Source organism: Paraphaeosphaeria sporulosa, assembly GCF_001642045.1.
Source record: "Paraphaeosphaeria sporulosa strain AP3s5-JAC2a unplaced genomic scaffold CC84scaffold_1, whole genome shotgun sequence".
Taxonomy (NCBI): Eukaryota; Fungi; Ascomycota; class Dothideomycetes; order Pleosporales; family Didymosphaeriaceae; genus Paraphaeosphaeria; species Paraphaeosphaeria sporulosa.
The window spans coordinates 3,772,867-3,797,451 of NW_017253360.1; the positions used below are offsets into that span (position 1 = coordinate 3,772,867).

General features: G+C 55.9%; 6 protein-coding genes across 6 annotated transcripts; 5 read left to right on the top strand and 1 right to left on the bottom strand.

The window, feature by feature from the left end:
- Window positions 1-798: 798 nt before the first annotated feature.
- Window positions 799-2,359, top strand: CC84DRAFT_1159827 (Sec13 protein-like protein). Its single transcript, XM_018177340.1, has 5 exons — window positions 799-918; window positions 982-1,023; window positions 1,181-1,296; window positions 1,347-1,918; window positions 1,969-2,359. The coding sequence occupies exons 1-5, from the start codon at window positions 916-918 to the stop codon at window positions 2,130-2,132; spliced, it is 897 nt and encodes a 298-aa protein (XP_018042903.1). The 5' UTR covers window positions 799-915; the 3' UTR covers window positions 2,133-2,359.
- A 2,032-nt stretch (window positions 2,360-4,391) lies between these two features.
- On the top strand, window positions 4,392-5,074 carry CC84DRAFT_1171242 (uncharacterized protein; the record flags this gene model as incomplete). Its single annotated transcript, XM_018179901.1, has 4 exons — window positions 4,392-4,476; window positions 4,578-4,652; window positions 4,696-4,967; window positions 5,033-5,074. 4 exons carry the CDS (start codon window positions 4,392-4,394, stop codon window positions 5,072-5,074), a joined length of 474 nt encoding a protein of 157 aa, XP_018042904.1.
- Window positions 5,075-7,351: 2,277 nt separating this feature from the next.
- Window positions 7,352-9,131, top strand: CC84DRAFT_1109027 (S-adenosyl-L-homocysteine hydrolase-like protein). The gene is made up of 2 exons (XM_018175214.1): window positions 7,352-7,623; window positions 7,680-9,131. The coding sequence occupies exons 1-2, from the start codon at window positions 7,449-7,451 to the stop codon at window positions 8,861-8,863; spliced, it is 1,359 nt and encodes a 452-aa protein (XP_018042905.1). The 5' UTR covers window positions 7,352-7,448; the 3' UTR covers window positions 8,864-9,131.
- Window positions 9,132-10,659: 1,528 nt separating this feature from the next.
- On the bottom strand, window positions 10,660-15,422 carry CC84DRAFT_1183165 (P-loop containing nucleoside triphosphate hydrolase protein; the record flags this gene model as incomplete). The annotated part of the gene is made up of 9 exons (XM_018180670.1): window positions 10,660-10,680; window positions 10,738-11,005; window positions 11,092-11,706; window positions 11,754-12,277; window positions 12,985-13,790; window positions 13,841-13,927; window positions 13,975-14,452; window positions 14,501-14,581; window positions 14,628-15,422. The coding sequence occupies 9 exons, from the start codon at window positions 15,420-15,422 to the stop codon at window positions 10,660-10,662; spliced, it is 3,675 nt and encodes a 1,224-aa protein (XP_018042906.1).
- Window positions 15,423-16,875: 1,453 nt separating this feature from the next.
- Window positions 16,876-20,798, top strand: CC84DRAFT_1135297 (uncharacterized protein; the record flags this gene model as incomplete). The annotated part of the gene is made up of 3 exons (XM_018176058.1): window positions 16,876-17,150; window positions 17,364-20,259; window positions 20,302-20,798. Exons 1-3 carry the CDS (start codon window positions 17,133-17,135, stop codon window positions 20,796-20,798), a joined length of 3,411 nt encoding a protein of 1,136 aa, XP_018042907.1. The 5' UTR covers window positions 16,876-17,132.
- Window positions 20,799-22,660: 1,862 nt separating this feature from the next.
- On the top strand, window positions 22,661-24,579 carry CC84DRAFT_1254780 (soluble quino protein glucose dehydrogenase). The gene is made up of 3 exons (XM_018184487.1): window positions 22,661-23,185; window positions 23,318-24,075; window positions 24,132-24,579. Exons 1-3 carry the CDS (start codon window positions 22,865-22,867, stop codon window positions 24,526-24,528), a joined length of 1,476 nt encoding a protein of 491 aa, XP_018042908.1. The 5' UTR covers window positions 22,661-22,864; the 3' UTR covers window positions 24,529-24,579.
- The last annotated feature ends 6 nt before the right edge of the window (window positions 24,580-24,585 follow it).

The window sequence follows — 24,585 nt, forward strand, 5'->3', positions numbered from 1 at the left end:
GTATGCACTCAAAGTACTCTAGCAGTCGGCACTTGCCCTGAAAGCCCCGTCCTAGGGCTGGACAATCCAATGCCGATAGAGCGAGAGACTTTTTGCCACTGCTATATTTGCGATCATGCTAATTCAAGATATCTTAAACCTTAGGATGCGCATTTGATGTCATAGTTGTACGAGTTTTGTGGTTCTGCTGCACGATGTTGAGGTGAGGTTGAAAGAAGCTATATGGCGTGCTTGTAAGCCTGCTCCACATAAGTCGGTGAAATATCAAAGCGCAGAGCACGCCATGTCCTACATGGCCCACTGCGCATACAGTCGTGTTAGTTCTATAACAAGAAGACTGGACAAGTGGTGTAACAAGTAGTATTTCATACTGGTCGTGGAATGTGTTGTATCTCATGAGTCGTTCGAAAATCCCAACCGTTCCGCCTGGAAGATGTAAGCGACGTAGTGTAGTAGCATCGCGATGGTAATCCATCAGATTTCTACAGAGGAGAACAGAAGAAATCCTTCAGGAGAGCGAGTGGATCTTCGAAGCAGTGATGTGTGGGTATGCGATACACAGGACCGATGTGCGACTCTGCCACAGTGTGCTTGGTGTATGGAATTCAGGGTGCGTTATTCATGGTATCAAGCAGAGACGTATGGTGTCCAAGATGCTGCAACTTCATGTTTCGAGTTCACGATAGATGAGTGTGTGGAGACGAGCATCTTTCTGGAAGGCACATGACTAAGCCTCGACAGGGATGCGATCTAATCTTATCTCATCGCCGCTCGGGGCTGGAACCGGACCCCTGCAGAGGCCACAGAGCATCTCAACTCCAAGCTCCAACACCGCGACGAGCTCTCATTGCGCCTCTGCCCACCGCTCCTGCACCACCCGCTCTTTCCCCGCTACACAACATCAAACAGACCAACATGGTAAGTGCCATCTATGGTTGCAGCTTCCGAACTTGAGCCGCTAACGCGCCGCTTCCATTCCAGGCCAACGTAATAACCAATTCCGCCGGCCACGATGACATGATTGTACGTCTACCACCACACCGCTTCACACACACACGCCTTCTAGCATAGAGCCACCATGAGCACCTCCACCGCCATCTCCACCAGGCACCGGTCGAACCCCGCAGCGGGCGGCAACGGGGTCATCGACTTGCTTTCGCTCGAGACTAACGACATGCAGCACGATGCTGTCCTCGACTACTACGGCAGGCGGTTAGCCACGTGCTCTTCCGACAAGACCATCAAGATCTTCGAGGTGGAGGGCGAATCGCACAGGCTGGTGGAGACGCTGAAAGGGTAGGCAACCGCGGCTGCGTCTGTCCGCCACCTGGCTAACAGCGCGATAGACACGAAGGCGCCGTCTGGTGCGTTGCATGGGCCCATCCCAAGTACGGCAACATCCTCGCTTCCTCCTCATACGACGGCAAAGTCATCATCTGGCGCGAACAAAACGGCACCTGGCAGAAGATCTACGACGTCGCCCTCCACTCCGCATCCGTCAACCTCGTCGCATGGGCACCCCACGAGGCAGGCTGTGTGCTTGCCTGCGCCTCCTCCGACGGCAACGTCTCGGTCCTCGAGTTCAAGGACAACAACTGGTCGCACCAGATATTCCAGGCATGTGGCTCAGGTGTCAACAGCGTAAGCTGGGCACCTGCCTACGCGCCCGGACAGGTCATCACAGCGAGCGGGAACGCGGCGGGCAACGCAAGGCGGTTCGTCACAGGCGGCAGCGACTGCCAGGTCAAGCTCTGGGAGTTCAGCCCTGAGAGTGGATCCTACCAGAACTCGCAGATACTGCCCGGACACACAGATTGGGTGCGCGATGTCGCGTGGTCGCCGACTGTGCTGTCCAAGTCGTATATTGCTTCAGCAAGCCAGGACAAGACCGTGCGCATCTGGACATCCTCAGATCTGCGTAAGTGGAGGAGTCAGAATGGTCTAGCAGCAGCGCGCTAACAAATACAGGGGAATGGAAGTCCACGGTCCTGAACGTCGAAGCTGTAGCGTGGAGGGTCAGCTGGAGCTTGAGCGGTAATGTCCTGGCCGTCAGCACCGGAGACAACAGAGTGAGCCTATGGAGGGAGAAGCTGAGCGGCGGGTGGGAGTGCGTGAAGACGATCGAGGAGTAGACCAGATCGAGCTCGAGATTTCCAGAAACAAGGCAGACTTTTCTTGCCAGGACATGTCCGTGATGGACAGCAATTGGATGCAGCATCGGAATGATGGAGCAGGGCACTCTACAGCGATACTTGGATGATGTGATACGCTGGTTGGCATGCATGGTTTGGAGGCAGTTTGGGGCGTCTGGCGGAGGTAGACATGCCGCGTCTCCGACATGGATGCGAAATGATAGACTTCATACTTTGACTCTTTTCACAATGTTCCGCACGTATTAATTGTTGCTTGTCGAGCCTTGGCTAATTGTATACTTTACGGGACTCATTTCTTGACGCTCTGCTTAGTCATCCCTTTTGGTGATGCATAGAAGGCCTCGCAGGTGCAGCGTTGTCTTCACACTGCTTTCCTTACTCGTAAGAGTGCACCCACCAACGAAGACGAAATGACCAATGTCATTTCTGCTGTTTCTTGTCTCTAGAACATTTGCATTTTGGAGACAATGTGGTCTCCGCGAGCGGTTCTCAACTGGCAATAAAAAGAAAACGATGGGTAATCTGATGGCTTGTGTGGATCGGAAAGCGATGGCAATGTATAAAAAACCTCAAAGGTCTAGCACTGCTCCTCACACTGCTTTGTCCACTCATGAGAGGACACCAAAAACAAGTGCGAAAAGAGTTTCCTGAGCACTAAAAACTGGGAGAAGAAATATCTTGGCTGGCCGATATGATGTTGGGGTCTGATATACTTGGTCATCAAAATAACGCACCCTGGAAGCGATGTGAGCTCCACGGGCGGTCTACCTCAAGGCTAGGATTAAAGAAGGGGAAGCGTGATGTTGGGGGTTAGCCCGTGGTTTTTGGAACCCAGAAGACTTCAAGGGATGTGAGTCAATCTTTCCCCGCCAGATACTCCCTCAGTACCAAAATCACTGGTGCTGGGTTCCATGGCTTGCCTGGATCGAAAGGATACTTCGTCGAGATACCGACTTTATGGCGGAGCTCTGTGGTCTCGGTTCGCGCATAACACCTAAGTCTTTAGCAGACGGGAACTTCTTGTGTCGATTTAGCCAAGTACAGCATGGCACAAACCAAACCTGACAATCAACGTCTTCATGATGGTATTTTGTACTGAAACCATTGAATCTACATCTGTGTGGTTTGAAATGCTGAATCAAATTCTTCAGTAGGCCGATCTCTCCTTGTCTTATTCGACAGTTATTATGCACGAATGATAGGACTAAAGATGGCGCGCAAGTGTTGGGTAGTTTGTGATCTCGAAGAGAAAAAGGACCGCGCCATCTAGCAATATCCTGCCGTCTGTGAGCGCGGCTTCTAGAATCAACCGAGGCCAAGTGTACCTATGGTATTTGATCTCTGACTTCGAAGGGGCCATACACGAACATCGCAATTGCAAGAATTACATGATTGACTTCTGACGAAAGTGCCGAAATCAACAACAGATTTCTGGTCACCTCCTCCCCGCCGCCGTTTCCATCCCTACATTCTCCACTCTCAACCAAAAGTGACTAGACCCTCCGGAGGGTTCTGGCTCTGGCCCTAGACAATCACGCAGATTTCGAGGAAATGTGTTCGCTGGCGTCTCTTCAAAACGTCCGCAATGCGAGCCCATGTCCAGAACATATGAGCCCCAACACACATTGCGGCAACCTCGTTACCCACTTCCTTCGTTCCTTCCTCATCACGCACTAAATGACACCGGTCCGCCCGATATACTACCGCCTCCATGCTGCCCTCCATAAATATGCCACGACCAACTTGAGCTCGCTTTGCTTCTCCAAAGACACGAACATTCAAGACGTGTGTTCGCTGGTCTCTCCCCAAAAGAAACTGCTCACCTACGCACCAGGGATACCAACAGCAGCACATATGTATATTCTTCTGGATCGTCGTCTGCACACTACGCAACTCCCATTTTCTCTGGAGTACCAAGGACACTTTTGAACAAGCTCATGTGCTGCTGTCTACGTGTTGTCTGCACTGAAGAATCCCCCGGAAGTCACGACTATGAGCCCGCTGAATTTTCTCTACAAAGTCAGGCAGGTATTTCATGTGCTCTCTGGTCTCTCCGGATTGCTCAAAACATGGATCTGTAGAGGACCCGCGGCAGTCAAGTGTATATATCCCTTTTAGATCGTCTTTTGCACACCACAGGCCACTCCACTGTTCTCTGGCACACTAAAACGGGTAAAGATGCGCAGCCATGTGCTGCTGTCTCCGTGGTGTCTGTAAAGAAACACTGGGTTGGCAGCCATGAGCTCGCCGTTCTTCCTGTTTCGCAAAGGGCTCCTAAGCAAACCCATTGCCCGCTGGTGTCTCTCCCAAATTCCAGCTACTCGTACGTCTAAGGCACCAACAGTCAAATATATATGACCTTTCCGTATCGTATCCAAAGCGTCACTCAACCCCATTGTTCTCTAGAACTCTAAAAGATTTAAGCGCAAGCCGGTATGTGCTGCCTCCTCTTTGGTATCTGCGAATCGAAGCGACCAAGGACTGATTTCCATGTCGTCTGTGTGTCTTTGCCTCGGTCTCAGTCCACTTTGCACTTGTACAGGTCTCCGGGGAGTTTATTGGCCACTGGACACACACGTCCGTGAGGAGCATGTGTGGGTCGGTGCCTCATTTCTCAAAACAAAGAAGCGTACCCGACCATGCTGCGGCGCGGAGACCTCTCCAGAATCACCGGCCCCGGGGCTGTCGACTGAAAGCAGCGCTCAACTATCCGATCTGTGGATCCGGATTTGTTTCCCAAAGACCGACCGAAAGCATGACAATGGTGCGCTGCGGAGCTCTCTAAGACCACCAGGTCGAGAGCAAAAGGGACGAGTAAGGCTGTTTCCGATGATTTCCAAACTTTGGCTTGAGGATAGACTAATAAATCTGGCGTACAGCTTTGGCACGAGATCGTTCTGGTTTTCGCTTCTAAACCCTAACCGCAAGCAATTAACCTGTGCATCTGCTGCGGAAGGCTCTCTCAAACCGAAGCTGTACCAATGTCACGGACGATCAGGATATTTTCCAGACGCGGGGTACTTCGCTCCATAGTACTCCGGCAGGAAGTCCTCAAATACCTACGAGCTCAATGTCTCATGACCCGGCATCAGTCTACAACTGAGTCTACCCAGCGCTGCTGCGTAATTCTTCACAAATCTATACGCCTGCAGCATATGGCTAGGCAGCAGATTTTAACAATGGCCATACAAACGATCAATAACGGGAGACGTGTGATATTCAATACAAATATCTGCGTGTTGGCGACTACGATGCTCACACATCTGTCCCCTCCAGTAACACTAAAAAGGCGACCGACCAAATGCCATGTGCTGGCAGCGCGGTGTCCCGGAACAAAAGAACATGCACACACTCTCGATGTGTCGCCAGCTCGGTGTGCTCGACTAAAACCCCTCGTCGCACTGCTTCCTGTGCCGCCTTGGTGATGTCGACTAAAAGTGGCTGCTTTGTCCTGTCATGATATTTGCTTCGCAATGCGGTATGTACGGCCGAGCAAAGCTTGGGAGGCTGCCACAAGAAAACCAAGCTGGTTAGGGTGAGGACAATCGTAGAATTCCGATCAAGGGGCGCTGGTGGATACCGAGAAGCTTGCGGACGAGGATGTTCGGATTACCAGGGAAGTGTGCGTAGAGATGAGGCTAACGTGAAGGAGCTCTAAACACCTCGATTTCGCCGGCCTTGCGTTTGTGGGGTAGGTTCGCGGGAATACATGCGATGTGCGTGAACATGATGGCGACTTAAAGTTATGATTTAGAAGTTGTGAGCGAGGGCGTTTCACGTTTTACCATGGGAGCAGGCATAATCGCGAGGATTGGCGAAAGTGGCGAAAGATCGATAGAAAGGTGGACAGTGCGAATTTATCCGGTCCTCGTTAGGGCTGCGGTTGCTGATCCGATAAGAATTGTCCTCGTTGGTAGTCTTTATGCTCATCTTGCGTTTTCGATTGCCGTCCAGCCGCCACCGAAGTCTTTCGCATCGCGCGAAAACTCCCAGAATTCAACTCTTTGCGTCTATCCGGATGATGAGCCTGCTCTTTCCTTTCCTTCATACGTCAAGCTATGATAATTTCTCCAAGGTAGACACAGCTTATGAGTGGCGATGGTACGCATTCAAGTACTTGAAGCGGTCGTCACTAAATTCGATTAGCAATACGAGGGGCCAACTTATAATGTGATAAGCGCCGGAGCTCAGATGCTGGACGATCCTGAGAATGGTGTCTGGTACCGAGAGTGATTCTGGCATGTTGGGTGATGGACAACGTCGTGATAGCAAGGAGATGAACAGGGTACCGTGTCTGCTGGTCGGTACGAGGGAGTTGTGAAGCAGAACCGATGTCAATCTAGGGGGTCTTTCTGGATTTCTATGTTGGGCTTCTGATCCTGTCCGTCAGCGTTGTGATGATAGCAGCCATTCACGATTCTGTGATTGTAATGCAGTGTCAGCCACCTAAGAAACACAGCAGTGGGACCAATATCGCTTTTCAGGAAAACCTTTGACGCTTATGGCACTCTGTCATGGCGCACCGCACATGTCGGGTCATGCGAGGCCGCCATGCAGGTACTCGAGGACGGACCAGATCGCGACAGGTCGGAGACAGAGATTGTTTTATTCACCCGATTTCTGACCTAACGCACGCGGGGATTGTCCGACATGGTAGAAACCGAAGTCGACGGGTAGTGGAGGGAAACATGACCGGCATAAGGGATTCGGGAAACCTGGGTGGCTGAGACGCATGGAGACACTAGCAACGGTTCTCATTGCTTCGGTTGTGGCCGATGGCAGACGACTGTCCATCACGGACGCTTCGTCGTCGCGGCGGGAGATGTAGCCTCTGCGCTGTCTTTCGATATCAATCGGAGGCTTGCGTCGGTCGTCCGTCAGCGGGCGTGGGCCAATCGCAGTGGGTCTCGCCGGCATGAAGCGCCAGGGTCTTCATGGCGCTCACCAGACACGGGCGTAGCCAAGCCCTGCACACAGCAACAATTGCCACAACATATGGTGCTAGAACAGTAACATAGGCACATCAACAGGCGTGATGCCACACGAGAGTCGCAGAAATGGTTGATCGAGCCGGCTTTGTTTTGTCGGCATCGAGGGGCGAGTCGTGGTGGCCAACCCGGGCCTAAGCGCCTCGCGGGGTTGGTGTCGGTGACTTCTGCGGCGGGGCCCAAACTGCCGGCGAGACAAAAAGCTCTGCCCCTCCACTAAAGACCCTTCTTTCCTCCCAGTCTCACTCACTCCTTCCCTCCCTCCATATACCCAATTCTTCTCTCTTCCCCCATTTCCACCGCAATCATGTCTGGACAGCCCGCCCACACCTTCAAGGTTGCCGATATCTCGCTCGCGGCCTTCGGCCGCCGCGAGATCGAGCTCGCTGAGAATGAGATGCCCGGTCTCATGCAGACCCGCGCGCGTTACGCCGGCGAGCAGCCCTTGAAGGGTGCCCGCATTGCTGGTTGCCTGCACATGAGTATGTCGACATGCCCCTGCCCTCAATCGCGCTTGTCAGCTGCTAACACGCCGCAGCCATCCAGACTGCCGTGCTCATCGAGACCCTCAAGGAGCTCGGTGCCGAGCTCACCTGGACCTCCTGCAACATCTTCTCCACCCAGGACCACGCCGCTGCCGCCATCGCCGCCGCCGGTGTCCCCGTCTTCGCCTGGAAGGGTGAGACCGAGGAGGAGTACAACTGGTGCCTCGAGCAGCAGCTCACTGCCTTCAAGGATGACAAGCGCCTCAACTTGATCCTCGACGACGGTGGTGACCTCACTGCCCTTGTCCACAAGAAGTACCCCGAGATGCTCAAGGACTGCTACGGTGTGTCCGAGGAGACCACCACCGGTGTCCACCACCTCTACCGAATGCTCAAGAACAAGGAGCACGGCCTCCTTGTCCCCGCCATCAACGTCAACGACTCCGTCACCAAGTCCAAGTTTGACAACCTGTACGGCTGCCGCGAGTCGCTCGTCGACGGCATCAAGCGTGCCACCGATGTCATGATCGCTGGTAAGGTCGCCGTCGTCGCTGGCTACGGTGATGTCGGCAAGGGCTGTGCCGATGCTCTCCGCAGCATGGGTGCCCGCGTCCTCGTCACCGAGATCGACCCCATCAACGCCCTCCAGGCTGCCGTTTCCGGCTACCAGGTCACCACCATGGAGAAGGCTGCTCCCCAGGGTCAGATCTTCGTCACCACCACCGGCTGCCGTGACATTCTCGTTGGCAAGCACTTCGAGGTCATGCCCGAGGATGCCATTGTCTGCAACATCGGTCACTTCGACATCGAAATCGACGTTGCCTGGCTCCGCGCCAACGCCGAGTCCGTCTCCAACATCAAGCCCCAGGTCGACCGCTTCCTCATGAAGAACGGCCGCCACATCATCCTCCTCGCCGACGGCCGTCTCGTCAACTTGGGCTGTGCCACCGGCCACTCTTCCTTCGTCATGTCCTGCTCCTTCACCAACCAGGTCCTCGCCCAGATCTACCTCTACAAGGCTGGCGACGACGAATTCGCCAAGAAGTTCATCGAGTTCGGCAACTCTGGCAAGCTCGAGATCGGCGTCTACACGCTCCCCAAGCAGCTCGACGAGCAGGTCGCCAACCTCCACCTTGCCCACGTCAACGCCGAGCTCTCTGTCCTCACCGACGTGCAGGCCGAGTACCTCAGCCTGCCCAAGCAGGGTCCCTTCAAGAGCGACATCTACCGCTACTAGATTTCTTTTCCATTTGCTCACAGTTCAACACGACGTTACGAGTTGGGATGATACCATTTCGAAAAAGTTTTTGCCTCAACGGCATCACCATTGTTTAGATTTCGGGGCCTGGATCCAGGGATCACGGGCTGGGGTATACCGGCGTTAATAATAGCTTGAACATGCATATCATCCGTTTGGCCTTTCAACTATGGCCAGACCCGCGGTGATGGAAGGAATGGAATGATCAGAAGTAGTGTGAGCGACAACGCTGCAACTATAGCACTGTACAATGAAGAGATTGCCGGCCTTGAGTCGCGCGAACCCACCACATTGTGTACGTTACAGGACATATTGTTGATGTGTACGGTGTGCAGATTTGTGAATCATTGAGCCTTTCTCATGTGGACGCGTCCTCCGATGTAACATCTTGACACGCCGCACAACAGCGACGTCGACGCAGAGCTGCCCAAGGTACCTGCCTGGAACCTTATACGGGACTTGCTAACGCAGCATGCCGCCCTCACATGCACCCGACGTCCGTACGTGCGGATGCCCACATGTGCATCTCCTTGCCTGACCCCCACGCACCAAAGTATCGACGGCAAGTATCGACGGCGACATGTACGCTGCCCGGTGCATGTAGCCCGCCATTGACAGCGTCCCACCACCGACGCAGACGTCGTGCTTGCTTTAGCTACCTGGATTCGCAGCTCGCAGCTGACAGCTCTCACCACAGATGCCGTGGATCCTCGCGAGACATGTCTACGAAACGAGGGCAACCAAGATCGACGAGACGAGGGACGACACCACATGCACAGGTCGCTCTGTACGGCCCACCCTTTGCCTTCTCTGTGACATGGCCCTCCACCATGTTCTGTCCCTTGTCGTTCCATCTCATGTCGTCCGTCCCCGCTCTGGGATAACATGCATGCATGCGTGTATTAGCCCTTGTACGCTCGAGGAAACCGGTCCTTGGGTGGGTAGTATATTGGCATGCATGCATGCATGTTCTAGCTGCGTTTCAGCCACGGCATGCCGTGCCACGCCGGAGGACCGTCGCTAGGGAAGGCCATGGAGATCCCCGAGGTGCACTGCAGAACTGTGGACGCAGCGTTCGTCTGTTGAGCAGGGGAGTGTGGAGAGGCTGGGTCGGTACCAAAGAGGAGGTACCGGGAGACTGTGTTCTTTGTTCTCGCGCTGCGTTGTGGCGTCGTGTGCTGCTTTTAGGCGTGCGAGGGGATGGAACCGACGAAGCAAGGGACATCTGATTCAGAGACCGATCGGGAGAACTTTGGTTGTTGACCGTGCTGCTGTCTCGAACGAAAGCGTGGTGAGACTTTGATACATGCAATGCCACCGCCATCTCCGAACTCCGCCAATGTCAGGACTGCACAAGCATGTGTAGCTCCGAGAATACGCGCAAGACCACGCTCGCCCAAACAAACCCGTATCTCAAATCGATATTACACATCCTACATTGATGCCTACGTTCTACACATGTATATACCCATCTCTCCAAAGAACCATCCTAGCTCCCCTAACTTCTCTCCCTTCCAATGGTATCGTGTCGAGGAAACAATGCCGCTTGCTGTGATATGGGTATCCGACATGCCGCCCGATCCGCTTACGGTGGCGTGATGAAGGAGGTATCTAACAACGAAAGTAACTAGGAGAGAACAAACAAAAAGGACAAGACAAGACATCGGAAAACAGCCTTTTGTAATGTAGAAAAGTGTTGCAGACTGAAGGGCAGGCGGGAAAGTATGAAGTATGCCCCAAAGAGACAAAATGGACTATGCGCTCGCTTGCGGGAATCAGCGCAGTCCGATGACGCTCTGCGAGTCTGTTAGCTGCGGCTGCTTAAAGAGCAAGTTACGACGGGCGAAACGTACCATTTCCAGCGTCCAAACCCTCCTGATCCACACCTTGAGCTTGCCCTCTACGCCCCTAACGTTGTCAAGCTCGACGCCCTCCCACCAGCACCGCCGGGCAGGCTTCCTCCAGAAGAGGAGTAGCTTCTGGGCCATACCCACCGCGTTGCTGTTGGCCAGGTCGTTGCCCTTGATGTCGGTGCGAAGACGGGCTAGTGCGATGCTGCATATCACAGCCTTGTTGGGCTCTCCAGCACGGTGGCCCCATCGGTCGTCGTGGTTGAAGCCGCTAGATTTGAATTAAATAAGCGGGTCTTCACGAATGAAGCGTAGAAATGACATTGAGAATGGAAACAAAGACGAAAATGTGCTCACCCTGCAGTCAGCATCTCGATTAGGTGCTGCTCAGTCGTACCAGGCTCCTCGCTCTTCCGCAGACCGGAGAAGATACCGTCTTGCTTGAGAAGGGCTTCGCCGGCGGCCCGTTTTACTTCGATCATGTCGGGATGAGAAATGTCGCGGTGGGGCGGGATCACGTAGAAATCTAAATCTTCTCGAAGCACAATGATGCCCGCACGGTCCTGCAGCATGTCTCGTGCTGAACCATGCATGGGCTCAATGGCATGCGCTTCGGTCGGGTGATCTGGGACGGCGGAAGGAGAAGGGGGCGAGGCGGGGATAGTCTGGGCTACAGTGCGGAAGAACTCCAGCATGTATTGCAGTGAGTTGGGATCATACTGAGAAGAGTAGAGATTGTCAGATACGTATAATGCGGGGTTGGAGAGATGGTAACGGATCGCTTGAACTGAGTTGAAGCGGACGTTGGGAGGAGAAGAGAAGTCGGGGGCACCAACATCGACCGGGTATACATCACCGTCGTGATACTGATTCATGTGGCCATCGGGGAGCAGTCCGTTGGGAAAGAGCGAAAGTAGAACAAATTCTGGGAGGGTAAGGAGCTCGTCACGGGAGAGGGTGAAGCGCGATCCCCTGTGTATCATTAGCTTCGGAACAGTTGAGTTAAGTGAACTGCCTACCTCAGCTCGAGCGTGATGTTCTCATCGGATCCACCGAGCGTGTTTATTGGTGGGCCAGCGCTCTGCTGCGACACCTGCGTGATGATGCTTGCGGGACCTCCTGCAGACGCCATGACGTATGTGAACGATTCAAGTGGACTGTATCCTTCGCTGTACGGTGGTGGCGGTTCGCCGTCGTCGATGTCCTTGCTACTGGACCCGTCTTTTGTGTCGCGTGGAAGCGCGGCCTTGGTCTCGGCCGAAGCAGTTGCAGAGGATGAAGACTCGGTAAAACTAAAAGGCGGGGCAGCAGTGAACGCTGGCGGCGAATCGTTGTCGTCTTCGTCGCAGTCCTTGTGGGGATCCTCGTTGCCGTGTTCGGGCGGAAAGTATAAGGGAGGCGGGCAGGGAGATCCACCGGCGGTAGCGAGAGTTCGTGGGTCTTCTGCGGGGGCAGTGGCCGTGTAAGGTGGGCGCGCGTGGCTGCTGTCGCAGGATTGGTGAGGCAAAGGAGTGACTACGGACAAGCCGTGGGTATCGAAAGCCTGTGTATGCGACAAGGTGCCGGTTGTAGTATGATGTGGGCGGGCGTGGTTGGGCGGACGTCAGGACACAGCGCTCTGTCGGCAAAGCGGAGAAGTGTGGGCGCGGTCGAGTCACAGTCAGGCCAGGAGCATTGGCGGCGACAGCGTGCAGCGTCGTGAGCGGTGACGGTGATGGGATGAGGTCGAGTTGGCCGTGATTCTTGGAAGGGAAGGCGTCGCGCTAAGCTCTGGGACTCGGGCTCCGCACGGCCCCACGCTGCTGCATCAACTCCACCGCTCATCGTGCTAGTCCTGTGGCCATGGCCATGGCCGAGTCCAGAAGGCACCGCTTCGAACTTGCCTGATATTGCCCTGGCCATACAGTGGACCGCTCTCTGTATCAACGCACCGTGACTGAAGCGCGAGCGTAGCCCCGCTGCGGAGCTAGCAGCGAGCGGCTCCTTACAGCCGGAAGAGGTGTTCCTGACCAACAAGAGCGGCAAAGCACATGTGCATGGAAGCAAACAACACTCGAAACTGGTGCCAGCGGTAAGGTACTTATGTATGTGACCAACTCCACATCTGGCTTCACTCACATCCTTAACGCGGCCACCAACAGGTGCCACGGGCAACCTGTGCGAGGCCCAAGCGTATACCGCACGCACAAGACTGATCAGATCTATTGTACTCTGCGTCTACCTATCGCGACGAGCTCAGTGCTTTGCCACCACGCCCGCTTCGTTGGCTTGCGCAGTAATCCTCTTCTTGTAGTCCTTGACCGTGCCATCGAAGTGCTCGATCGTGCCGTTGTCACACACCCACAGGCTTGTACACACGTTCTGCAACATGGTGACGTCGTGACTGACCATCAGCACACCGCCCTCAAACTTCTGCAGCGCCTCTGAGAGAGCGTCCATGGCTTCGATATCCAGATGATTCGACGGTTCGTCGAGCACGAGGATGTGCGGATTCTGCAGAGACAAACATGCAAAGGCAACACGAGACTTCTGGCCTCCAGATAGCAGTTCCATTTTCTGCAGACCCGTCATACCCGTGATACCGAAAGCGCCCAGGTGGCGCCGGTACTCCTCGTCCGTCTTGCCGTGGAACTTTTTCGACATGAAGCCAACCGCGCTGTCGTTGAGGTCCAAGGCGTCTACGTGATGTTGCGCGAAGAAGCCCACGCGAAGACGAGGGTTTTGTGATATCAAACCTGTCGTCGGCGAAAGAGCACCGATCAGCAGCTTCAGCGCTGTTGTTTTACCTGCACCGTTCGGACCGACAATACCAATCCGGGAGTCAAGCTGTACGTCAAGGTCGACATTTTTGAGCAAAATCTTGTCTGGACTGTAGCCGAAGGTGACACCACTCATCTGGATGATGGGGGGAGACAACTTCTCTACTTCGGGGAACTTGAAGTGCACGCTGTATTCAGCTTCCGGAGCTTGCAGCACCGGCATCTTCTCCAGCTTCTTAATTCTCGACTGTGCTTCTGACGACTTCGCAGCATTGTACCTGAATTTGTCGATGAAGGCTGCAAATAGGTCAGTCACATTACCGAAGCTTGACCGTGCATATACGAACCTTGCAGATGCGCGCGCACTTCCATTTGCTTCTCGTATTCTCGCTTAGCAGTCTTGCGTCGTTCCTCCTTGGTGGCGTAGAACGATTCTAACACAGTCAGCCATGTCTCGGGAGCTTGATGGACGCAGACTTACCGAAGTTAGCGCCCTTGTAGTAATCGAGTCGTTCGGAATGTTGATGGATGATGTCGGTGGCTACCTCATTCAGGAATGCCCTGTCGTGAGATACTACCAAAACAGTGCTCGGATACCCCTGGAGGTAGTTCGCTAAGAACGTAATAGATGGGACGTCCAACATGTTGGACGGTTCGTCCAGCAATAGCAGATCAGGCTCACAGAACAATGCTCGTGCAAGAGCCAATCTCATCCTCCAACCACCGGAGAATGTCTTGGTAGCGAATTGTTGACGCTCTGTAGAGAAACCCAGACCGGCCAAAATACTGGCTGCTCGAGATTCGGCCTTGTCAGATTCCATCTCAGCGAGCTTACCGTGAATGTCGCTGAGAGTTTGGTCGAGACCTTCTCGCTGCTTGTCCAGCGAGGCGGCATCGGCTGATGTGTCTGCCAAGGTGGCACGCTCCGCTTCCAGGTCAGCTAGCTCTTTGGTAATTTTCTATGCAAGATTAGATACACCTTCTCAAAGGCATGCGTTGGTACTCACATCTTGCTCCTTGAGCAGATGCTTGCGCCAAACGTCAGCATCTAAAACGGCTTGCAGTGCCGGGGTGTCATCACCAAGGATCTGTCGCAGTCAGTCGGAGGAACATTACGGCCGTGGTCAGTATTACCTCTTGCTCAACGTGAAGAATCGAAATATGGGTCGGAATTGCCACCTCACGGCGACTCAAAGCCCTCAGGAGCGTGGATTTTCCGATACCGTTCTGACCAACTAGACCATACCTACGACCATAGGCGAGGGTGAGAGATGTATCTGACAAGATACGCAGGCCATTGATGGAGATGTCAAAGCTGTCAATCTTGATGTCCTTGCTCTTCGTGCTAGCTTCAGAACCCAACATTAACGGGTTGACCTGCATGTAGAAGTCCTCATAGCTCTGGGTCTCGTCTGGCTGATTGAGCAGCTTAGAGGCTTCATACTCGACATTCTTGAAGACCTTGCGGTCCTGCTTGGCTTTGAGCTTGCGCTCGGCTTTTTCAAGCTTCTTACGGTCGACCCTGGATTCTACTTTGCGGGCGTTGGCAGACTCAAGATCAACGCCGCCGCCTGTCAGCCCAAGGGTGGTGGACATGTGCGTCCGCGAGCCCATGTGGATGGCTTGGTCCAGCTTCCGGGCGGACGGGGCCATCTGGCGGCGCTCGCCGTCAGTGCCGTTCTGGGCATTGAGGCGCGATATGAACTTGTCCACGAGGTTGTGGATGGTGGTCTCATTCTGCTCACTGAGATCACCCGAAGCGGAAAGGAGCAGGGCAGTGATGCTGGCAGCGGCTTCCTCAAGCGGCGAAGGGCCATTTGGGTCCGCGTCCGAGGTGAAGGAGTTGGCAGCATGGGTCAGATAGCCAACCGAGTAGTCCGAAAGGACGGGGTCGATGCCAGGGATCTGGGCTCTGATCTCAGCTTCCATGGTGCTGCGGGTGGAGGCTTGTCCGACGGGATGCCGTCAACAGAGTGGGATGCAAATTTCACACAACGTGTGGCGTCTGCACGGCCTCAGTCGCTGTGCGCTCTTCTGGAAAATTGGACGATAAGCTCGGCGTGCTGGGGCGACAAGGCTATTGTTTCTCGCAGGTCGCAGCGGGGACAGTGTGCGCTGGTGCCGGTGCCGGTTCAAGAGCGAGCGCAACGTCTGACGAAGCGACGGGTTGTGGATGTGTTTGGAGCTACGCGCAGGAGGAGTGGCCAATGGCGGGGCGCGCAGGCCTCAGGAACTAGAGAGCAGAGACGCCGGGCGCCGCGCAGAGGCTCTTTTGCCTCTTTGAACGAGGATCTCCCGGTTACGTGCATCTCAGGTCGCTCATCCGCACTGCCAGCCCGTCCCTGGCCTCGCTATTGCATCAGCCGCAGCACACAGTGCCGCGCTGACGCCGCCTGCCCGGCCAAAAGCAGTGAGAGCCCTGATGCGTGCCTGCCCCGGCGTGCTCACAGCGTGCTGCAGCAGTTGACGCAGACGGCATTGGCGTGCCGGCTGGTGCTACGCAGGCGTGTTTGCCATGCTGCGTCTGTGTGTCGTCTCCGCAACGCCGCGGGCGATGGCTAGCACCGCTCTCGAGCGCCAGATACCTGCTGGACGCTCTTCCGAAGGGCCCGCAGCACTGCGAGCTGATCCCGGTCGCGCTTCTCTGCCTTGCTCTGGGGCTGACGTGCTTGCTGTTTCGGCCGCGCGAGGGCATTAGTGGGCGAGCTCGCAGATGCAATTGGGAGGGCACCATGTTCCGCCACCCTTGCCGCAGGCCGTCGTAGGTGGAGAGGGCCAACTTGGGCATGAGCACGTCGAAATGACGAAAGGTCGACGGCAGCAGAGGCTGCGGACAATCAAGAGGTGCGAGACCTCAGGTTCCGTGCGAGGCGGCGTGGGACGGTGCGGCGGGCTGGGGCTGCGCATCGTCAACAAACAAATGTCGAAGTTGCAGGGTTTCGCGAGGAGCTCGTCCGGCTCGCGAATCGCGGCGTGCGTTTGTGCATCCAGTATCGCGCCCAAAATAGTCTACCACGATTCCAAGCTGCGAGGGACTCTGTCCCTGATTGCGCTGCGCGCCATGGCCGTAGCTCCATGCGCCGTGTATCAACGCACATGGCCTGTCGCTGTGCGCGCGGCTCAAGTGCTGTTTAGCACCGTGTGGGCTGTACTCGGCACTGCACTGCTTGAAACCGCAAGCAAACAACGAGACCTCTCGAGCAGGTGCGCACCGCCCGCCACAGAGCACCCGCGCTGCTGCTAGAGTGCAGCTCGGCGCGAACGACGTCTGAGCGCGTGTTTTGGCATTCCGCCATACACAACACTGGGCCAGGCCCAATTCACCGGCAACATCTCGCTAAAGCTAGCGGCGCGTCCTGCTCAAGGATCCCAGAAGCAAGCAGCTGTACCGGATTTCTTGTTGCCTCCGCGCTCCCTCGAAGCTCCACTTTGCTCAGCCCGTAGGCTATCTCCCCTCGTTCTCCTTGCTCCGAGATGCAGTGTCTGCTGTGAGCAAACGTAGTAGGCGACCCCACCGTCCGACGCCTGCAGCGAGCGTACCAAGGTACACCGACTGCCAGCATGCTCCCGGCGCCGTCACAAGCAGCAGCATCGCGTTCGAGTGAGCCCGTCTGGCGGCCCAGGCAGTAAGGAACGAGGATGAAAACGGTTCCCACGGTAAATACTAGACCTCTCCTCCCTGAGCTCGCCGCCCTCCTGCGGCTCTGCCACCCTGCCCTGCGCTGCCTCCTGTCCCTTGCATCCTTTGTTTTGCGACTCGACGCCTTACCGCGCAGCTCCCCCGAGAGCGGCGGCAGCTTGCCCAACCCGTGCAGGAGCCCTCTGCCCCAAGTCGCACAAGTGCTTTACTGACGCATTGCCGTGATACAGCTTGCTGCCACTGCAACTTTGCTTGGTGCGTCTGCACTCGGGCTGGGATTCGGTCGAGAAACAGACGCCCCGTACCCGTTGAAGAAGAGGAAAGCCACTCCAGCACAAAACGAGCCGGGCCGCTCGTCAATACAAGCTGCTGTCCAAACCACCACCACTGCGACATTCACGACTACCACCGCCGCCGCCGCCGCGCCGCCGCCTGCCGCGCACCACCCTCGGCCCAGCACCTCGCGCGCTCTCTCGACAACAGCAGCCCGCTTCACCGGCCATGAGCGCCAGCGGCCTCTGAGAAGACTCACGGTCGGCGACCCGGCTTCGCAGCCTCTGCAGGGCCCTACCGGCAGCGGTTACACGCCTCCGAGTGAACTGAACATAAACGAGCTGGATCCTGCAGGCCGACCGCAGTCGCGGAGGGCATCCTGGATCAAGCGCCTCTCCACCATATCCAATTCGCAGCCCTCGAGCCGAGACACCAGCCCCGGCCCGCTCTCGCCCTCTGTGTCCGTCTCCAACGGCTCCATGGCTTTCTCGCATGACGGTTCCACAGCACCCATGATCCCAGGCGAGCGACATCCCGCTCCGCTACCGCCCAACAAGCTTGTAAAACGCTCGTCGTCCGTCCGCAGCCCTCACGAAAAGCCTACCCACAACACGAACTCGCGTCTGCCGTCGTTCCGCCGCCCTGCCACCAGCCACCAGCGCTCGGCCACGCTCCAGCACCGGACAGCCCTGCTGGAGATGACCGACGAGCATCCATCGTTGGATGAGCAGCCGCTGCAGCCAAGCACCGACAGCGAGGTCGAGTACACCAACTTCTTCACGGCTAGAGTATCGAAAGAGAAGGCGCTGTCAAAACGCACGGCAGCTTTATCGTCAAACGCAAAGGCGATCAAGAGGATCATTCCAGACGACAAGATGCACAGGCCGACGCTGCTCTTGGCTCGCTCCGTTTCGGCAGGCGCGGCTGCAGACGTGGTCGAAGATTCGGAAAGTGAAGACGAGAGCGAGAGCATCTACTTTGTGAGCAGACCTGGCACTCCGCTCAGTGCCACTCTCCTCCCGGCGTCGCGTAAAGATCTACCGCAACCAGCGGCGGACCGCAAACACGGCCGCTCGTCTGAAGACAATGCCGAGGGCGCGACACGTGCTCGGCGTTCCTTCTCCATCACCAACCTGCTTAACTCTGGCTCCAGGCCACGGACTACTGGCCTTCCTGGAGTAAAACTGGCACGAAAGCTTAGTCAACGAAGGGTGAGCTCCGACCCCCTCTCTGCGATGGATAAACGTCGAAGTAGTACTGCACATGGCGAATCCGGAGCTGTCTCCGGGCGGGTGGCCGAATCCGAGCTTGCTCGACGCGAATTATCGACCTCCTCGGGGCCCCACCTGGGAACATTACGACATGGAACTCTTGCCGCCTCGCTCGCGTCACCGTTGCCTGAACAGCCCCATAGTGCAGCAAAGCCAGATTCTACCCCGGAGTCAATGCGCACGGCTGAGACCAAACCCTCGGCCGCAGCCGCTACCAATCAGCCACCGCCATCACCAACAGTGGCTCAGACGGGTGCGCGCCCATCCCGAAACTCCATGGCTCCGTCCGAACAGGCCTCGACATTAGTAGGCTCAGATAACGATGCCCGTGGCGCAGGGACGGGGGACGAGGACGATGCAGACCTCCAAAGTGAAACCGTGTTTGATTCGCTGCGCACGGGCGGTGCCAGAAGTACATCGGGCGCTCGTGGTCCGCGCATAGAAACTATATTTGATGAGTCGCCCCCAGCCAAGGTCAAAGTTACAGCGCTGCGCGACCTCCTCCCCAAAGGAACCTTCCGGGAGCAGACGCTCGATGCTGCTCCCGGGCAACAAAGCATAGCCGAGGAAGAGGAGAGCATCGCGACGCCGGTTCGCACCACCGTCCCCGACTGGCCCATCCACGATTCACCCACCTTTTCGCGAGGCAGCGCTGCGCCTCTATTCCCAGACCTGATACCCTCCTCGCCTCCGGATATGCCGAAGCCTCTTAACTTGGGAACACTCGAATGGGATTCAAGAGTCGAAGATGATGGCAGCAGCAGTGCATGGTCAATCGACGACGATAATGAAGACTCTTGGGGCGATCTACCTCCACCCCTGCCCGGCGTGCTCGTAGCGTCTCCCGTATCGTTTGGGCGCCCTACACCTCAGCTGTTCGCTTCAAGATCTAGTTCAAGAATTGCGACGCCGCACCATCTCAACTTTGATCACGGTGATAGAGAGGCTCGCAGCAGCATATTCGATTGGTCAGAGCAACAACCCGCCGATAAAAGCTCGGGCAATCGCACACCGCCACGTCCGAGCACAGTACATGGAAAAAAGGACGCAGATCGCAGGGGCGGTCGAGTTGTTGGTCGAAGAGCGCCTAGTGGGTTGCACGTTCGCAGCCAAAGTGTGCCTGTCGCCCCGGATGCCACAGGGAAACGTAGCACAGTCGTCACCAATAAATTCGGTACCTGGGGTGTAGGAAGCAAAGGGGTCACCGAAGATTGGAACGACGACTTTGATTTCGCTGATCTTGCTGAAGAGACAAGTGCGCCGGGAACAGTGCAGTCCCAAAGGGTTGACAGTGGCATGGCCATGGTGGTCCCCAACCACATTCAAGAGCAGCAGAACAACGTTCTCGCAAACATCGGCCTTTTACGAGAGTGGGGCCTTCTGATCGAAGAGCTCAAAGAGCAAAGAGTCCGAGCCGCCTACCTAGGCATCCTGGACGGCCCACATGCCGCGATGTGGGAAGAGGTGGACGCCATGATCGACCTTGCCGACCAGGAAGCCGAACACGAGGGCGTCCCTCGCTTATCTCCACCATCATCACCCGGTTTCGACGAGGTTGCTTTTGATGACGTGTCACACTCTAGTCCTATTCCCAATGGTGCAGTAAAGCGCAGGTCGGGGTTAGCGAGCAACGCGCTTGGCAAAAACAACACGCCGTCCAAGTCCCCATCTAATAGCAACTCAAGAAAGACCATCCTTCCACCAAACCATCAAATATTCGGACCGCAATCGTCGCCTGTACCTCCCAAGTCCAGGTACGAATCGCCTGCCCCACCTACGGATGTGATCCAGCACATTGGACGGCCTAGGAAGGATTCCGAGGCAAAGGCTCGCTCCATCATAGAGGCGCTGCAGCAGAGGAGGAGCACCCACGAGTCTCTTGTCGACATACAGCCTCCACCGTCTACAAAGAAAGTCCCATTCGACACCGCCACTCTTCGACGCATTGTCCCGCACGTCAATGGCCTAACCCATAGGGTCAAACAGACGCTGCGGGAAGCAGAGGGACTGTATTCGAGTCCCAGCACGAGCCCGAATAAGGAGGCCGCGGTTCCGTTCAGCAGGGAATACCTTGCAGACAATGAACTATCTACGCAGATGAAACTAATGACGGTGATGTAGATCCAAAAGCTACGACGAGAGGATATGACAGCGCTTGAGCGTGCTGGTCTCGCTCGACACCCAAAATTTCCCTTGGTATCAAAAGATTTCGCTTTCCACTTGTGGTCCTTTTCCTTAATCCTGGATAGCGTTCGAGCAGCCAAGTCAAAACCTGAGTATGGCTTCGCAATTACTGTATTTTTTTTTAGCTGCCATTGGCTCTTCTATGGGCCAACTTCATCGCATTTGCAGCGGCGTTTTCCCATCTCGCGCACACAGTTCGGCCGCGAGGCAGCAACCCTCGGGCTACGTAATACATGTGAGGCACGGTCTCATTGCACAACTGTGGATGAATAGAGGGGAGGGGGAGAAGGCGGTGATGTCTCTTGCACGCTACATACGGAACGTGCCGACATTGGATGGTTGATGCTAGCGGCAATATTTCATCTTGTTTATCCAGGAGCACGAGGCGTTAGCCAGAGCCTTGTCCTGGGACAGACGGCGCTCGAGGTACTTTGTTAGGCATGTACAAAAAGGAACGGGGTTTTTAGGTCCGAACAGAACGATCCGAAACGAGGCTCGAAACGGTCAGATGCTATTGCTTGCATGCGCGCTTGCTTTGGGATGCCGTCTCCTCCAGCAAGCAGCACGGCGCCTCGCACGAGATGAGATGAGACGAGACGAGACGAGATGAGATGACCCAGACGAGAATAATAACACGAATATGTCTTACGGCCTGTACCCATGCTATCAATTATGCCGCATATCCAATGTGATGGTGAAAATGTGCCCCGAGCCGTCTCCGCTCCTGGTCGATAGCGGAGCATGCTATGGCGGATACACTCCGGTTCGAGCACTGCGAACACAGGATGTTCCCTGGGCCCTCGTCTCGCTCCTCCGGAACACCTGCGCGAAGCGAAACTGGAGTTTCTTGCTGTAGCCTGGAATCGAGCAACAAAGTTCAACGGTACGGTGCGGTGCCGAAGACGGATGAATAGATCTACCTGCCTCCATCGACTGCGCCGCGAAAGTGATACTACTGTTGTATGTACCCTTAGGCGACTCGACTCGAACGCCTACCTCAGGCCAGGGCGTGGCTACTGCAGCGCAGTGGAGGCTCCCGCCGTCAAGCGTCGCAGCAACGGAAGGCCTTCCGGCGCGCCCTGGAGCGCTGTCGAGCGAAGAGGCCGCTTTTAAGTCATGGTGTCGCGTACTCGGGTTTCAACGGAGTGTGCGATACTCGTAGGCCACGCCGCGGACTGATCAGCCCGGCCACGAGCGCCGCGAACCCACTTCGCTACCACGGAGCGGTGGGTATATAGGGTAAGCACCAAGACGCCGAGCGGGCCGTGTGCACGGTATCTCTCCGAGCACTCAGCCAGATGGGTGGGGTAGCGAGGGGATAGGGCTACTGACGAACATGTATGAGGTTGCTTGCATGCAGGATGCATGTACGCAATTCACGAACTACTGCATCGCTAACGCCCACGCACGTCGTCAACCTGAGGGCGATCCGATAATCAATTGATCTGTAGATTGCATATCCGCTGACTGAAGGAATTGCATGTCACGGGAGCGAGGAGGCATGCTGGGCCAGCAACTGGTGCACCTTGGCTTGGATGAAACGTGCTGCCGTATTGGACGTAGATTGTACCGCTGTGCTAAATGCGCTGCGCTGAGCGCAGGTCCAGTGGTGGCGGCTCGCGCAGCATTGGCATGCGCGGGGCACACGCACATTGTGACGCCGTGTCGTGACTTATGACGAGCAGCCAAGGAGTCTCGCGAGGGGGCGTTGAAGAGGAAGCTGAGGCGCTGCGGGGGAAGGAGGCTGTGTGTATCCTGTGTTGACGTCTGTCGTACGCTGCACACTGCACTGCGCTGCGCAACTCGTTCATCTGCTGGCTTGATGAGAGCACACTTTGCCCGACCATCCAACTCAGGGTTCGCTCACAACGAGGCGTACCTGCATAACATAGATTAGGACCGGTTGCGTTCCCCATCCCCGCGTCAGATCCCCCAGCCTCGCCTCCGCGCCCGTCCATTCGCCAAGCTTCTCCGTGGCCCACTCTTTGATAATCCAAATCACCATGGCCCCAATTCCATCTCGGATCCTAGGCCTCGCATATATTGCGTTGTCTGCGACTGTCGTCCGCGGACAAAGCTCAACAACCAGCACGTCAGCGTGCGCGAGCACCATTGCGCCGAAGAATGCTGCGCCCAGTGTTGCGAGCGGGTGGCGTGCTGAGGTTGTGACGAATGGACTTGAAGGGCCGAGAGGCATTATATTTGATAGCGAGGGGGGACTGTTGGTGGTTGAGGGGAAGAAGGGCATTTCGAGGATTTCCTTTGGGGGAGAGGGCTGTGCAAGGGGCCAGAGTGATAGGGAGCTGATTATTGAAGATGATTCGGTGAGTTTTGATGTTTATCTACTGCTTTCTGCGATGTTGGACTGGGAAGGAAGGACGGTGATGGCTGGGATGCACATTTTATGGAAGAGATATTGGTATCTCTGACATTGGATCCGTCTGATGTTTATCTAGTTGAACCACGGACTCGAGCTCTCGGAAGACGGAAGGACACTTTACGCTTCCTCGAGCCGTGCAGTCTATGCATGGGACTATGATGCAGGCCAGGGCCGCAACACCTCTGGTCCGCGGAAAATCATTGGAGATTTTGGGTCTACTGCAGGACACCCAAGCCGGACGCTTCTCTTGTCCCGGAAAGTGCCTGGAATGATTCTCGTCAGCCGTGGCAGCCTGGACAACATCGATTATACCACCCAGAACAAGAGTACTGGTGTATCTACCATCAAAGCCTTCAATCTCACCAATCTTACCGATTCATCGACATACAGCTTCCCCGATGACGGTCTAATCCTCGGCTGGGGTCTTCGAAACTCTGTCGGCGTGGCAGAAGAGCCCGTGACAGGCGCAATATACTCTGTCGAAAACAGTGTCGACTATTTTGAGCGATCCGGCGAGAGTATCCACCAGAACAACCCCGGGGAGGAGATGAATTTCCACGGCTACCTCAACGGCACGCAGACTGACGAGCAGGGCGGCAACTACGGCTACCCGACGTGCTTTGCCGCGTGGAACATTGAAGAGATCCCCGATAATGAGGGCATCCAGGTAGGAACGCAGATCGCTATCGGCGAGCAAAATTCTACGCTCAACGACACCTTCTGCAGGGAAGACAGGATTCCGCCTCGCCTGACGTTCCAGGCTCACCAGGCGCCTCTCGACATCAAGTTCAATCCGAACGGCACGGCGGCTTGGGTAACATTCCACGGCTCATGGTACGTCTGCACCTCACCTTTGTAGCCAAACCTGTAGCAACATTAACACACCCCAGGAACCGTGACGACCCCATAGGCTACAAGCTCTCCTACATCGCCTTCGATGGCGCGGGCTCCCCCGTCGCGAACGCCACTAGCAACTCCTCCACCGTCGATGTCTTCTCCAATCCGGACCTCTCCAAGTGCCCGGATGAGTGTGTCCGACCTGTCGGCCTGGCATGGGACGCTGATGGCCGCTTGTTCATGAGCAGCGATGCGACGGGCGAAATTTGGGCTGTGACGAGGGAGGATGGAGGGAGTGCGGAGGATGCGAGTCCCACTAGTGGACTACCGCCGAGTGGGACGGGAAGTGCGCCGGCTGGGACGAGTAGTCCAGGTGCAGGCAGCGTAAATAAAGCTTCCGTGGGAGTACTTGCGGTTGTGTGGGCGGCGATTTTGGCAGCGGTGATCTGAGCATGGGTATCGACTTGTCTAAATGTCACTTTCGCGAGGTCTTTGTCATGCTGAACA